The sequence below is a fragment of the Polistes fuscatus genome, unplaced genomic scaffold, assembly GCF_010416935.1.
Source record: "Polistes fuscatus isolate 324 unplaced genomic scaffold, CU_Pfus_HIC Scaffold14, whole genome shotgun sequence".
NCBI lineage: Eukaryota > Metazoa > Arthropoda > Insecta > Hymenoptera > Vespidae > Polistes > Polistes fuscatus.
In genome coordinates this window covers 4,482,422-4,497,801 of record NW_025113042.1, presented here as the reverse complement: position 1 = coordinate 4,497,801, position 15,380 = coordinate 4,482,422, and the positions used below count along the sequence as shown (strand labels likewise).

Here is a 15,380-nt window from a genome sequence, read left to right as displayed (position 1 = left end):
GAACAATACAAGAGGAGTACTTCTCAAGTTATAGTTTTATACCATGTAATATAGAAAATACAAGATCTTATTTATGAGAAGTAAAAAATAAAACTTCGCAAAATATTTACATAAAATATTTTTTTTGTTTCTTTCTTTTTCTTTTTTTTTAGGAAGTTCTATAGTCTATATCCCCTTTTGTTTATTTTAAATAGTTTTCACAGAGAGACATTTTTTCAAATATTATTATCTCTGTGTAGAAAAGTACATTTGGCTAATTTAAGCATTACCCCACTATCAAAATTTGTATGGTAATGCATAATTAGATTAAAAATATCTGTATAAGTGTGTAAAAATTCATTTCTTTTTTTTCACAGTTATGGCAATGAGACATATTAAATTTTTTCAAATGAAAAATTAAATATTCTTAAATATTATTCAAAATGAATTAGAAAATCATATAATGCATAAGCATATTAATATTGAAACTATCCAGATTTGTCAGTCTTTCATCTAGCATCGACGGACCTATAAACTGTAGTTAAGGTAGCATCGAGTTGTTAAAAATTACAGATCTTAACGATTTATAAACTATAAAGTTTTATTGATAGCTAACACATCCCGCATCATCATATTTCTGAGTGTCCATAAGGCATTCACCACATTTCCATGGTTGCCTACACCATTGCCCAACCATTCAGCAGGTAATTTAGTTATATCAGGAATTTGGGTATTTTCAGGAGTAGCATTCATTTGTTTATCCCAATTTGATATGTAACGGTTTTCTACATTTAGTCCTTCAATATACCTGGAAATTAACTCAAATATTATATGTTCGTAATGTTCTGTTCAAGTTTCAACTCTTCTTACGAATGACTTTTATATTAATAATGTAAATCCTAATGTTAAGTAGACATTCTCATTATAATGATTGTACATTATAATGTAGAATGTTACCGTAAATATGCATCCGAATGTAACACTCGACTCGGCCTTGGGGGTACAGAAACAAACATTGGCTCTGGTTGTTTGGTAGCTGGTATATTACTGGTCTGTGTTGCTGCAGCTGATGTTTCTAACATATATAGATTATGAAATAATAAATATTTTCTAGCATTTAATTAACTTTTATTAAATACTTTACCTGTTTCCATTGGTGGGAGTATCGTAGGACCTTTTGAAGCCATGTAGTTTCTAAATAAACGTGTAAATTAATTAACATCTTAAAAGTATATGTATAAATTGATTATAATATTTAATAAAATAGTAGGATGCATACTTGCTCCTTTCGGAGGGTGGGATAATACGTCCATTTGCTTTAAGAATGTGCACTTCTTTAACGTGTCTTGCAAGTCTCTGTACACTTGGAAATGGTGGTACAGATTTTTTAGTACGACCACAGCCACGCCATTGACATTGAAAATCAACATCTATCGAATACAATAATTGGAATAATATAAATTACATAATATTATTCAATATAAATTATTAAACAATTAATATCTTACCAGGAGCAGCATTCGTGAAAGATGATTGTACGTGTCCATTCTGTTCAGCAATGCAATGATCAATACAATCAGTCATATCTTCAAATTGCCAATCACAGTTATCCCAACAACATTCATATACTACATCTTGTAATGCATTAGTTCCAACTGTCATAGATCCACCTTTAAGTTGTCCTCCATCTTCATTTATTTTAATAGCTCTTTCTTCCCAAGCTTGCTTCTCTCCTGCTGGTAATTTTCTCCACTGAAATATATAAATCATTAATTATTATTTATAATATTCTTATTTATATGTACATTATAAAAAAGAGAAAGATTAAGTATGCGAAAATTCAAATAATTATTATATTGCATATTTGTTCCTTCAAATATATTTTCATAATAAAGTATAAATATGAATGAACAAAGAAATAAATACCTCATTGCCAACAATTCTGCTAATCTCTCCGAAGGATGATTCTGGGTTGTTTTGTGTAATCTGCGTTCGCATTTTACTCGAATATAAAATATAGCCAGTAACTAATTTTTTACCAGTAGTTTTCTAAACAGAAGAAAAGAAAAATTTTAATGTCACTATGTAATGAACTAATATTGCCTAAGTATACCTTCAAGAGGAACACATCCTATTTTGGAACTAATGTTAGAGAACGAAAATTCAATGGTGCAAAAACACAAAGTATGCTGGCATATTTCTTTAAATAAAAATAAAGTGAAAAAATAAAAATACAACACGTGACAATTTGGTAAGCAAATAATTTCACTGTATAAAGCCTACCTTTTTAGATGACACAGGTGTCTGAATATTGGAGAGCACCGGTTGAGCTTCAGTAGATCCAACGGACGGTGGACCACCAGCATCCATGCTGTCCTCCCCAACTCCTACTCCTACTCCCACTCCTAATCCTACTCCCATGCTTAGTACATCAGGTTCCAGCTTCGGTAACAATGGCGATGCTTCCTATACCATTTATGTTTTGTTACCTTCATTATCCGTTACCGAATGTTATGTTATTTGTTAAGTTTTGAATATAATCTTACACAATATTACAAACAACGGAATACATTTTAACATAGGCTTTGTAATTATTATTCTTAAGTATTCAAAAATGCATTATTTTTACTGAATACTAAATTCACATATTTTTTTTGTCTATAAAACAGTTCAAACCCAAGAAGCTACATATACATATTTAAATATATAATGTTTTAATTAAAGTTTAATTTCATTTGCGGTATAAAGATATTAGTATCTTATGCATTCCATTTAAAGCAACTTTTTTCATTCTTATATGAATCTGGTTAGAGCAACATGGAAGCAAGTAATTTTTCGGTGGTGTTGTATATCTATACAGTTTAACAATATAAACCCAACAGGTGCTCTGAATTTGTTCCCTATATCTAAATTATTGCTCACCCTATGAGTGCTATGTGTAAAAACATAACTGCACAATAATAATAAAAGAAAATAAATATGCCGGCATAAAATAACAGCATGCATATAGACAGATTGATACAGCAAGATGTATAAACCTGAAATATATATTATATAACTGATGTATTAAGAATAACACTTTGTTCTTTTTTTCCTAGTTCCGTTGACTAAATTATTAATATTTGAATTATATTGAAATATAATCTGCTGCATCAGTCTGTATGATATTAAATGCATGCAATTTTGATGTTGCTTCCCTCAAGATAGATAGTACAATTTTGTAAATTAGTAATTACCATTTCAAACTGAGCTGAACTGGGCGTGACGGACTTGACTTGATTTTGCGTCTGAGCCACGTCACCCGGAACCTACAACACACGCATTACATGCCAAGCAATAATTTTATAGTTAGTTGCGTAGAAGAATGAAGCTGTACTTTGTTATTTTGAATCTATCTGATTTAAAGGTGTCATTAATACTTAAGTTAATATATTTTTAAAGGAAGTACACTCACTTTAGCAGGATTAATTGGTCTCCGGAAGAAATAAATTTCATCTTCTGTAACAGCAGAGCTATGGTTAAATTTTTTTAATCCTTCTTGATTTAATTTTTTCATTAAACTTTTACTTTCATCGTAAAGAGATTCACAAATATAAATATCATCTTCTGGAATTTCTGTTGGTCGACCTATAAATAATATTTATTTTTATATTTATTTACTTAATAATTTTATTAATTTCATTAAAGATATTATTGTAAGACTTAAAAACAAGTCACTGTTATTCTTGTGGGCTCGAAATAGAATAATACTATATATTATATTATATACATACTGCATATATATTCTCCATAATCAAGGACGGCACATTTTCCAACAATTGCAACAATAGGGTGAGTACCATCAACTGTAGATAGGAATAGTTCTTGCTTATAAAATAATTTAGTAGGCGCATGTGGAACTTCTCCTGGCATTAATAACCAAGGACCTTTGAAGTAACATTTTCCACTGTAAAATATGAAATATATGCTTAAAAAATATTGTAACTTTTCTCTAACTAATGATGAATATTAAAATGTTTGGACATACTCTTTCGTTGCCCATATTGCATCAATTTGAGCTATTTGTTGTCTGCCACCATCTGTTGCTACATAAACAAAATCTCCAGTTTTCACAGATCCAGCACATGTGTTATATTGTTCATAGTATGTATTTTCAGTATCTTCAGGATTATATAATATCACATTCTATGAAAGAGAATTAAAATAAAATGTTTATATGATAATTATAAAAATATTAAAATTCTATCATAAGAAAAGAAAAAAATAGATTCAAGTTTTAATTAATTGATTACATACAGGCCTTTCCTTTTCTGTTAATTTTTCTCCCTCTTCTAATTCAGCAATTTCTTCTTTATGTTTTTCTAATCTTTCTTTATACACGGAAATTACACGTTTTGGTTCTAAAGGTTTCTCTCGTGGTATTAATTTTAAATGATCTGGATCAAAATTCCAGACTTTTATTTTTTTAAAAGCTCTTGCTTTAGTGGAATATCTAGATTCACATACATATACGTCTTTTTCCAAAAATCCTTCAGGTTGCATTCTAAAATAATCTTTTACACTTAAAACGCAACATCTGCCAGCAACTTTAATTAATGGTACTGCAACATGCGCATCACTTTTAAATAATTCTTTATCAAGAAATTTTCTGGATGCAATATGGTAGGTTTCACTTGGTCTATAGAATAAATTTCCATATAACATTTGTTGTCCTTCCGTATTGGTCCAAAGACGTTCTATTAATACAACACTATATTCCATGCCTCTTTCAGTTGGTTCTATATAAGCAAAATCACCAGCTCTGTATACTTCTTGATTAAAACTCATAGATCCTCCTCCACCATCATTATGATTACCCTCTGTACTGGTATTTGTTTCAGAATCCTAAAATGAGATTTAATATGATATATGTATTTTGTTTTACAATAAACAGTATAGAATAATATTACAGACCTTAGTTTCATTTCCATCGCAACTTTCATCTTCGTTTGGCATAGTTAACTCTTGTTGATGTTTAACACGTTTCAATTCTGCTACTTGCGCTGAGAGATCAAGAAGTGTATAGTTTAGTGCAGGAGAATGTAATAGATCTCCTCCACGTGTTATTTCATCACGTGTACGAAGAAAAAATGCTTGCAATTCAACGCTATCTTCAAAAGGTTGAGAATCTGTACGTGAGAGTCTTCTTGCTCGCTCTAGGCAAGTAAATACATCTTCTTGAAATCTATCCAATCTTTTATAAGCACCTCTATCTAATCTTCTTTTAATCAAATCTAATGATAGTCCTCGTATTCTGTAATTATAAGTCAAACATTTATTAGTAATTTTCTAAATAAATCATATTAATAATTAAATATATATAAACGATCTACCTTTTACCATCTATAATGTCATGTTCTGGAAGTTCAGCCATAGAATCCGAATAACATCTTCCTTCTTCATCTTGATGATTATAAAGAGCTGTAAATATTGTTGCCAATATTTCTTGAATAGCCGCAGAGACATCTGGTACGCTTTCATCATCTTCGCTAAATTGTAATTTCGTTTGTAATACTAGCCGCTGAAGAATCAAAGCATCCTAAAACATCATTCAATCTTAACTACTCTTGTATTTATAGTTTTGACAATAAGAATATTATTAATTGTAGATATTTTCTTTCTTATAAAATCTAATTATATGCAAATTGTAGGTATTTACATCTGTTTCATTTCTCTTATATTTTTTTCTTGTACGTTGATCGACATCTTTGTTTCTTAATAACCGAATGAAACAGGGCCGAACTTTCAAAGGTTTATGATTATTAACATTATTTAATTGTTGCATATAACCTTGATTGTTCATTTTTTAAAGTCTCTTTAAGTATTCAGTATAGATCATACAACTAGACCACAATGGAGTATTAATTAATTTAGAAATATTTTCACACCAATATTACAAATATTTTTAACATTTGAATACTTTTAATATACGCAAAAAGAACATTTATTTTATTTTTGAATAAATTTTTCAACTTCAATGATCGCGATCCTTGATAAATCACACGATTATTAACCGACGATAGCACGAAGGATGCTGATAGTACGTAACCTCAAACCCCTTATCCATAAACAGCTTAAGCTTTCCATGTTTTAGCGCGAAATTTCAATTCAAATATCGGTCTTTTATTGTTTCGTATTACAAAATTCTAACGAACAAGAAAAAGTTGAATAATTTTTGATTGTTCAATTCGAAAATTCGTTGGTATTTATTTTATTGATAAAAATTAATTTAATTTTTGTTTGTAAAAAAATTTTTAATACAAAAAATAAAAGAAAAAGAGGGAAATATAGCCTTTCAATGCGTGAATTTTTTTTTCTATATAACAAAAATAGACCGTTCTAAAATATTGTTAGGTACAAATGTAATTATAGTTATAATGTCGTTTTAGAGATTTATAAAATTGCATTAAATTTTGTATATTTTTTTCTTTTTATAAAAAATCTTGCTTTTATAACAAGATGAATGATTAGAATGTTAGATATTGTTTTTTTTTAACAAGTGTAATGATTTATTGTTTGATGTTTCATGAGATTTATTGTTTTTTTAGTTATTTAATTGGTTTTTAAATTTTCTTTGGAAAATTAAATTTAAAGAAATGATGTATAATAATTTTTATAATTAGGAAAAATACAAACCTTATATATCTGAGAATCAGGTTCATTGTATTTGCAAGCATTATCAAACATTAATATAAAATCTGATACCAGTTCGTCCAGATTGTCATATCCATTATTTTTTAAAGTCGATGCAATCTTTTCCATATTCATTGGTTGTTTAATAACTTCATAATAATCTGGATATTCGTTTTTATTTGGCAGTTTCATAAAAATAAGAGATAATTGTCTTCCTTTTGCATCGTGGTAATCTTTTATAGTGTCATACATAGTTCTTAATTTTTGTAAATGTAATGGCACTACTTTTTTTGGCCTCCTAATTAATTTTGTAGAAATTGCAAATAAGATATTACAAAAGGCTACACCACACACACACACACATATATATATCATTATATTCTGTTTAATATTAACATTGTATTAGGTTGTTCCATAAGTTCTTTTTGCGCCACGCTATGTATGACTTCGAGCCGGCTATATTTGTAGACATGCAGACTTATCTATTGATATACATAGTAGGCATAATGAGGCTTCCTGAGAGATGGAAAGAATGTAATAGAGCAGAACGGTTCATATATAACACAGTAAATCAACCTTAAACAATAAATATCGTCTATTGATTTCGCATCAAAAAATAGAAAGGAACTTATGGGACAACCTAATATATCTATTATGTATTATAAGATAAATAAAAATATAAAAATCTTCACATACCCAACATTTCTAGTAGGTGTAGAAGCTGTTGATTTGGGCTTTATTTGTTCAGGTAAAGGACCTAATTCTTTTACCTTATCCATTAAAACTTTTTCTAATGTATTTGCATCCTCGTATATTAATGAACCTTCCTCATTATACTGACGGCAATTATTAAACATTAACTAAAAATATGGATGATTATATTTATCTGATATATCGTATTCCCAATCAAAAAGAACTATAATTCATCTATATTTATTTATTTTAAAGCAATACCTTAAAATCTTGAATCAATTCATTTTCATTTTGATACTTTTCTGCTTTTATATTTGCCTCAATGGCTAACATATCTATAGGTTCTGCTATAATTTGATAATAATCTGGATATAATTTTTTCGAAGGTTTTTCCATAAACATTAACATTGGCTGTCGACCATCTTCGCACTGAAATATTAAAGACTTTATACTAACTACTATTGACAAGTTTAGCTCAATTTGGAATTACTTACAACGTATTCTATGACACATTTAACTAAAGCATATAAACGCTTTTTCAATGGTATATTATCCTTATATTTTCCCCGAGTTAAAAGATTAGACGCTCGTTTAATAAGCTTTGGCTGTTGCGAACTGTTTTCAGATTCACTATCTGAATCCGAGTCCTGAAAATATAGGACGTATTATTATTTATAACGATTGAACAAAAGATAGTATCGAGTCATAAAATATGTATGTGATAATATTGATGAGAATAGAAAAATGCAATGAGCTTTACTTACCTTATAATAACTTTTATTTACCTGATCAAACTCTAACAATTCTTGTACTTTCTCTTGCATTATCTTTTGTAATTTTACAGCACACTACGAAATAAAAAAAAATATGTATATATATAGATATTGTCTAATCATAGAATGTAAATATTGATTAAAAAAAATATAAATATAGATGGATTACCTTGTATAGTCTAGAAGTATGAATATTATATTTTTTAGCATTTTCAAACATAATGTTCATATCACCAGCAACTTCACTTACAGTACCATATTCGCCTTTCTGTAAAAGTATTATTTTTTATGTGCATATAATATATACAAAAAAAAAGTAATTTCATTATATTATGAAGTTAATGAAAATGATTTCTCATAAGTACCTTTATTTTTGTACGAATTTGTAGTAAAGATATAGGATTTTTAATCATTTTGTAATAATCAGGATATAATCGTTTAGATGGTAATTTCCAAAAATATTCACTCATTCGAACACCTAAAAGAAAATATTATCAATGTTAATATATTGATACATATAATTTTATATTTTATGCATAATATATGTTGACCAATTAATGAAAAATACCTTGATTATTAGGAGCCGTTCTAATAGTTTGAAATAGCTGCCATTGTGGATTATCTGCCTCTTCTGTTTCTGCAGGTTCCTCTTCTTCGTCATCACTTTCTTCATCTTCATCTAGAAGTAAAGCTGTTTGCGCTATCATCGACTGTGCCATTGTACGGCTTCCTCTTTTACTTCGTGTTGAAGGTGCTGTGCTTGAAATTTTTATACTGTTATTTCCTAATCCTGAATCTTGTCTTTTTGCAGCAGTTGTAATAATTTTCTTTAAAAGTTTAGCATCTTTGTAAATTTGTGAGCCTGGTTCATTAAAATGACATGCATTTCTACACATTAGCATTAAATCCTTTTCCATATCTCCGATTCCACTGTATGCACCTTCTTGAATTTTTCTTGCGACAGTTTTTAAGTCCACCGGTGTTTCAATAACATCATAATATTCTGGATACAGCTAAAATATTTGTTAACGTTCTAAACAGTGTGTATAAATTATATTAATCGTAAGATAAGTAATGTGATCACGAAGCAAACCTTTTTAGATGGTTTTAATTGGAACATTGCATGTAATGGCCTATTATTGTCAGTAGGATCTGTAGCTGTCATAACTGCTGCAAATAAATCTTCAAATTGTTGCATAGTTTCTTCATCAGGATTCGTAGAACTTTCAGAAGTATCTTCAGCATCGTCTTGCTTTAAAGTAGCTTTACGTGCCTAGAAATTAAAAGATTAATTAATTTTATTATCTTTTATATCATTTATTATATTTTCTTGAAGAACGATATGTCACCAATCTTCCAACTTTTAATATTAATTTTCCTTTAGGCTCTGGATCTTCATATTCTTCCATAATACGATTTTTGGTGTTTGTACATAGTTCCCAGAGTTCAGAGGCATCTTTGTATTCTGGAGATGTACGCTATAAAAGAAAAAGATTCATTTCGAATGAATATCTAGTATAATGTATTAATGAAGAATAATTTAAAAAAGGAAAAAAATATAATAGTTTTAATTCTTTAGTATTACCATATAAAAAGCTTTGGCATTGTTGACCATGAGTTGAATATCTGCAGCCAAATCATCCATATCACGATACTCATCAGTTTTTAATTTCTGTTGAACTTTCAAGAGGTCTATTGGATTGGATACTACTTCATAATAACCTGGTTCTTGTCTACGCTTAGGCACACGTATAAATGCATCACATAATAATGTTCCATCTTCTTTCTTTTGATTGCGAAGAACATCATACAATTGTTGGCACAAGTCACTCTATAGAAAAATTGTATACGCATAATACGATAATAAAAAAATAATATTATCTTAGCGTAATATAAAAAGTAAAGAATTAATATTTAAATTCTTAACATAAATTATAAGATAAATACACGATGGTATAATTAATTGAAACTTACAGGATCTAATTTTTTTCTTCTTTTAGTCGGTTCAGGTGGTAAGTCCTCTCCGTCATCTTCTGTACCACGACTTGCAACAGATGAAGTTCTACGACGCTTATTCATCCTGCCAGATCTTAAAACACATCAATGGCAATTATCACAATATTTACAGAAGTACATACAGAATAAGCTCGTACAGTCTTAAATGCAAAATTAGAAAATTAAGTTCTTTGAATAATAAGAATATACACAGAAGAGGTTCTTGAACTTATACACACTCAACCTAAACTAATATAATAATATTAAGAACGCGCGTATGTACACAGTCAATGAATAAGAAAATATAGGTATTTGCATATTGAATATCATACACACCACGTTTTTACATTAAATACACTCTTCAACCAGTTGAGATTCTAACGAGCCGATATAATGTACGATGGTAATCGCATAGCACGGCGACCACAGCTAAGAAAATTTCGCCGCCATGATAAGTCGCCACTGTGCGATTTAAAATGTAACGAGTTTGAAAACTTTTTATTATTAAATGATTGTTTCTGATATAATAGAATGACACGAATCAAACTAAATATGGAATATTCTTGTTTTCACTTTTTAATTATCGACGTACCAACGTTTAAGCATATTTGTCATTTTTAACCATACACTTTTCAACTAGAATTTGCCGCCATAGCGTAAACCAATCTGCGTTGTCGCACAAATCGTACGGTCAAAATTTTCTCCTTGATCTCCATGTGGTATAACATTTCTCCTAATTTTCGACTCTCACCTGTATTTAAAATTATTACGAGAGCTTGTTTATTAATAAAATTGCATGTAAAACTCTTTCTTTTTTATTTAAAGCTTTTAATACGTTTTTCACCTGTAATCAACGATGACACACGACTTGGCTGACGCCATGCCGTAATCACAGCAATCGTCTGTTTGCAACAGTGCGCACCCTATCGTGATTATCGTCAACTACTTCTTTGATGCGATCTGCAATACCGACAGATAATAAGTACTTTATTGAAGCGCCACGCTTGGTAGATAATTCAGTACTATCCTTGTGTCGATAAAGCAGAACGATCAATCGATACTGTTTTATCATATGATAAAATTTACTACTGTTTCAATCTACGTTAATGACTTTATCAATTTATCTATGATGAAACGAGTCAATGACTTTAAATTAAATAATTTAAAGGGTTAGTTAGCAATGAGAAATTATAAGTAATTATAAATTCTTTGCGGATAGATGTTGCATATACATTGTGTGAGAAAATGATAGCACTTGTGAGAGAATAATGTATATTTTAAAACATATAAAGATTAAAAATTACCTATATGTTTCTTTACGACACATGTATCATAACTTCTTCATGTATGATGGCACTAAAAGATTTTTTCAAAGAAAATGTCAATACTAGTTATCGCAACTCAAACAAAATGATAAAATATTTTTCCTGTTATGTAAATCGTACTTGAACTGCTCATTAAATCAAAAAAGAACAAAGTCGGTACTTCATTAATATTTAGTGATAAAAAAACAGAAATAAATAAAATCTTTAACGATGGATTGTTGAGAACAATTAAATGAAAGCAAATCGTACTATGCTATAAGAACAGGGAAAATATTTTATTGCGACAGCATTACAAAATTAATAAATATAAAATATAATATAAAAATATTTAAATTATTATTATTTAAATGCGAGAATCAGTAAACTTCTATGTGACCTATTTTGTTAGGTTTCAATTTCGTATTTTTCTTTGGACAAAGTTTCTCTCACTCTCTCTCTCTCTCTCTCTCTGTCGTAGGCTTCTTGATGACAAATTGGAATTACTGGTAATAGCGTTAGTTTAACGTTGGTTGTTAACGAAACTTGCAGGTTAATCGAATTTATCTGGCTACGCGCGATCCATGCGCAGAAATTCAACTGGGGTAAGAGTAGTTCGTAGACGGCGCAAAGGGATTTCTAGTTTAGGTAGGTAAGTTAAAAGGAAACGCGAAACGATCGAGATTTATTACCTTCTCGAATTAGTTCATATCCTATTAATTTTCAACTGTGTGATACTGAGTTCGCACGTAGATATATGATATCCAAGAGCCGAAGACATTTCTATTTGTTGAAAAGCATTTATAGACCATGTGTATGATTCGATAAATGGATAAATCTCTTTTAATATTCTCCTGAAAAGGATCCATGTTAATCAGAGATACAACTCATTCTCTTTCTCTCTATTCTATTCTATTTTTCCTCTATTTTTCCTTCTCTTTGTCTTTCTTTTTGTTATTTTTTGTCTTTCTTTTTGTTATTTTCTGTCTTTCCACGTCGATCTATCTTTTTCGGTGCACGCTTTTTTCGTCGCTCCTTAAAATTCTCTACAATTTTTCTGCTGACTTTTGGACGTGCGATAATAACGGTCTCGTCAATGTCATTTTCGCTGATGCAAAAACGAGATGCGTGTCTCTGACGATTTATCAAACCTCCGATACGGATTCTTCTATCTTGCGTTCTATGTACAGAAAATTTTCTTTTAACTTTTCATTTGTACTGTATTATATTGAAAAATCGTGTAAAAGAATGGCCAAAAATTTCATATCATTGCGTAAATCCCGAGAAACAGGATATTTATAAGAGAACATGAATGTGAATTTGATAAAAAATGAAATTATTTAAATTATTATTTGATTATTATTATTATTATTGTCATTCGTGCCATATCGTAGAGAAGAGTAATATTCTATCAGTTTTGTTATCTTCTCGCATCAATATACCATTCGCCAGTTTCTCTTTCTCTAACCATTTGCCATAGACACAAATTGCTGAAATTACCCTGGCATATCTGAACGAACACGAATAACATAACTTTGCGATGAAATGCTACCGAATATTTGATGGACATTATTATCCAGAACAGATAGCTTAATCTTTAATATGGTTGTGTTTGATAATCGTTAAACATTGTTCAATATTTTCATTCATTATAAAAGAAATATGCACACGAGTATGTGAATTTTATTTTTTCTTTGGCTATTAATTAATTAATAATTTAAATTCATCTTTCAGACGAATTAATTAGAAACATTTTGTAAAATATCACCGTATCACGCGAGTAAAATAGTAACGAGCAAGATTTTAATATTTTCTCAATTAAAAAAAGGAAATATGTTTTCTTTTTTCACAATTAGAAAGTACGAGTTTTCTTTCTCTTTTTATTTATATTTCTCTTTCTCTCTCTCTTTTATTTTTTCACACGTTCGTCGTTAATGGAAAAAAACTTTGACTTACTCAAACCGACTAACATAAATTTCACGTTCCTTTTTGTAACTAATTTTTCTTTTTTTTTCATTTTCTTTTCCTTCCCCTGTCAGGATGTTGCTCTCTATTTTGTCAACATTATGAATTTGCAAAAGGGAGATGAGCTCTTTTCATCTGTTCTTACGTTTCTTTTAAATGAAGAGCTGCTTAGACTTAAAAGACGGACACCTTATCTTGGATAAGTAAAAATGCGACTCTTTCCAATCTCCTTCCTCCCCCTCTATCCTTTCTTCTCTTTCTCATCCTCTTTTTCCTTCTTTTACTGTTCGTTTTTTTTTGTATTTTCGATACACGAGCAGTATTCTTAATATTCAAGATGCAAATTATTTTTGGGCTGCTATTATTGATAAATACTGACACAATAAACGGAAGTTTTATTTATGGAAATCGAGATAGTCGTGATTTTTATGATTTCATAGTGATTTCAAGTAAGCCTTTTTTCTATTTTTTTCATTTTGATGAAAAAAGAAAAAAGAATACAAAAAAGAAGAGGAAAGATAACAATGGGAGAAAAAATGCACCGATTACGGTTCGATATCCATAGAAAATTCGCGAGAAAACTAGAAACGCCGAGCCGAACGTTGCGTCAACATTTGCGCTATGTGTGCTTCTATATATGTGGTTACGTTCACAAATACTATTCTTCTTCCTTTTTTTTCGTTTGTTTGCTTGTTTGTTTGTTTGTTTGTTTGTTTGTCTGTTTGTTTTTTTCTTTTCAACGCACATATCAGCTAACGAACCAACGAGCAGATTTTTTGCTGTTGCTTATCACACACATTTTCGTTTTTGAAAGAATATAGAGGTATATACCTATATCATCTTCGCTAGGAAAATTTTGTTCTGCGTTAGCGATTGTAAAAAAAAAGAAGAAAGGAAATAGATAACGTTAAATACGATAAAATTCCATGAAATTCTTGGTTCTCACGCTTCGATGGTTAGCGCACGCGTACGAATGACCATGTTTAATTAATTCCTATCACGTTTTTCCTCGAAAGCTGAGCTTACTTATCCGACTGTATAATTGCCAGATACTCAGGATGGTACGTCCTCCGAGAGAACTTGTCGATTCTACAGGGACATGTTGCGCGTGCGGTATTAAAATTTCTCGACGGTCCGAGATGGTGAAACTCGTCTCTGAATAGCAATTTTGAGGTGAAGTGCTGGTCTTTTCTATTTCGAGGAACACCAGTTAGAGAGTTTTGAGAATTTCTTCGATCATGGAAAATGTTTCAGTGGAAGACAAGAAAGAGTAACGAGAAAAAATATACAAAGCAAAAAATAAAGTCATTTTAAGAGATAATTATGGTAAATCCTTTCAATAGTATTTGGATATATAGAGAACAATATTAATTTAGCTTAAGGGATATTTCGTGGACAACAATGTCTAACAACACGGATTCTCTGAGAAAGGGGACTCGGCCCAATCTAGATCGGTCCAAAGGCTCGGAGAGCCGCAAACGTAACCACTCCTTTGGACGTCTAACAAGGGAGGTTACAAGCATTGGACACAGAGTCAATTAAGGGTTGTCGTCGAATTGGCTACGTCTGGCAAGGGTTTAATGATCCAACATACAGACAGACCGACGGGATCAGACGAATTTCTAGCTTGTCCTATTTCCGAGTAACGACATTGCACCTTGACCTAAAATGATATTTTGGTTATTGTTAAATCCGACAACTGCTCACCAACTTTCAGTAGGATTATTTAACGAGTGTGTGAATATCTTATATATAATACAATAATACTTTTATTTAAAAGATAAAAAGGAAGTAAAAGATAAATGAAGGGCATATTAAAAAGGAAAGCTCACAATAAAAGAACAAATTGTGCACCGTCTACATGTACTTATCATTAATTAATTTCACAATAAATACACGTGCATGCATATACGTCTATCTACATATTTGAGAAGGGATGTCATAAATTTACTTCTCCCAACAATCTCGTTTGTTACGTTATCTCAGTTAACATGTAGCGATC

General features: G+C 30.1%; 1 protein-coding gene across 9 annotated transcripts; it reads right to left on the bottom strand.

Annotated features, from left to right (window-relative positions):
- Positions 1–555: 555 nt before the first annotated feature.
- LOC122514364 (protein polybromo-1) lies at positions 556–11,048 on the bottom strand. Of its 9 annotated transcripts, XM_043631143.1 has the most exons (28): positions 10,957–11,020; positions 10,705–10,863; positions 10,092–10,206; positions 9,703–9,948; positions 9,467–9,595; positions 9,211–9,390; positions 8,686–9,130; positions 8,483–8,595; positions 8,287–8,385; positions 8,109–8,192; positions 7,839–7,991; positions 7,606–7,773; positions 7,348–7,511; positions 6,655–6,949; positions 5,352–5,557; positions 4,933–5,272; positions 4,276–4,863; positions 4,007–4,164; positions 3,753–3,925; positions 3,434–3,606; positions 3,216–3,287; positions 2,263–2,445; positions 1,906–2,028; positions 1,488–1,731; positions 1,259–1,409; positions 1,124–1,173; positions 937–1,054; positions 556–787 (listed from the first exon to the last, which is right to left on the bottom strand). In XM_043631143.1, the coding sequence occupies exons 3-28, from the start codon at positions 10,194–10,196 to the stop codon at positions 571–573; spliced, it is 4,977 nt and encodes a 1,658-aa protein (XP_043487078.1). In that variant the 5' UTR covers positions 10,197–10,206; positions 10,705–10,863; positions 10,957–11,020; the 3' UTR covers positions 556–570. The 9 variants fall into 9 exon arrangements, with proteins under 9 accessions (XP_043487078.1, XP_043487073.1, XP_043487074.1 ...); XM_043631138.1 differs by lacking the exon at positions 10,705–10,863 and having other exon boundaries at positions 10,957–11,048; XM_043631139.1 differs by lacking the exon at positions 10,705–10,863 and having other exon boundaries at positions 7,842–7,991; positions 10,957–11,048.
- Positions 11,049–15,380: the final 4,332 nt, after the last annotated feature.

Coding starts and splice junctions, on each gene's coding strand:
- LOC122514364 (XM_043631138.1), bottom strand. CDS start 10,994: ATGGCGTCAGCCAAGTCGTGTGTCATCGTTGATTACAG. Junction 1,055..1,123: donor ACTCCCACCAATGGAAACAG/GTAAAGTATTTA, acceptor TATATATGTTAG/AAACATCAGCTGCAGCAACA. Junction 788..936: donor CATTCGGATGCATATTTACG/GTAACATTCTAC, acceptor GTTAATTTCCAG/GTATATTGAAGGACTAAATG.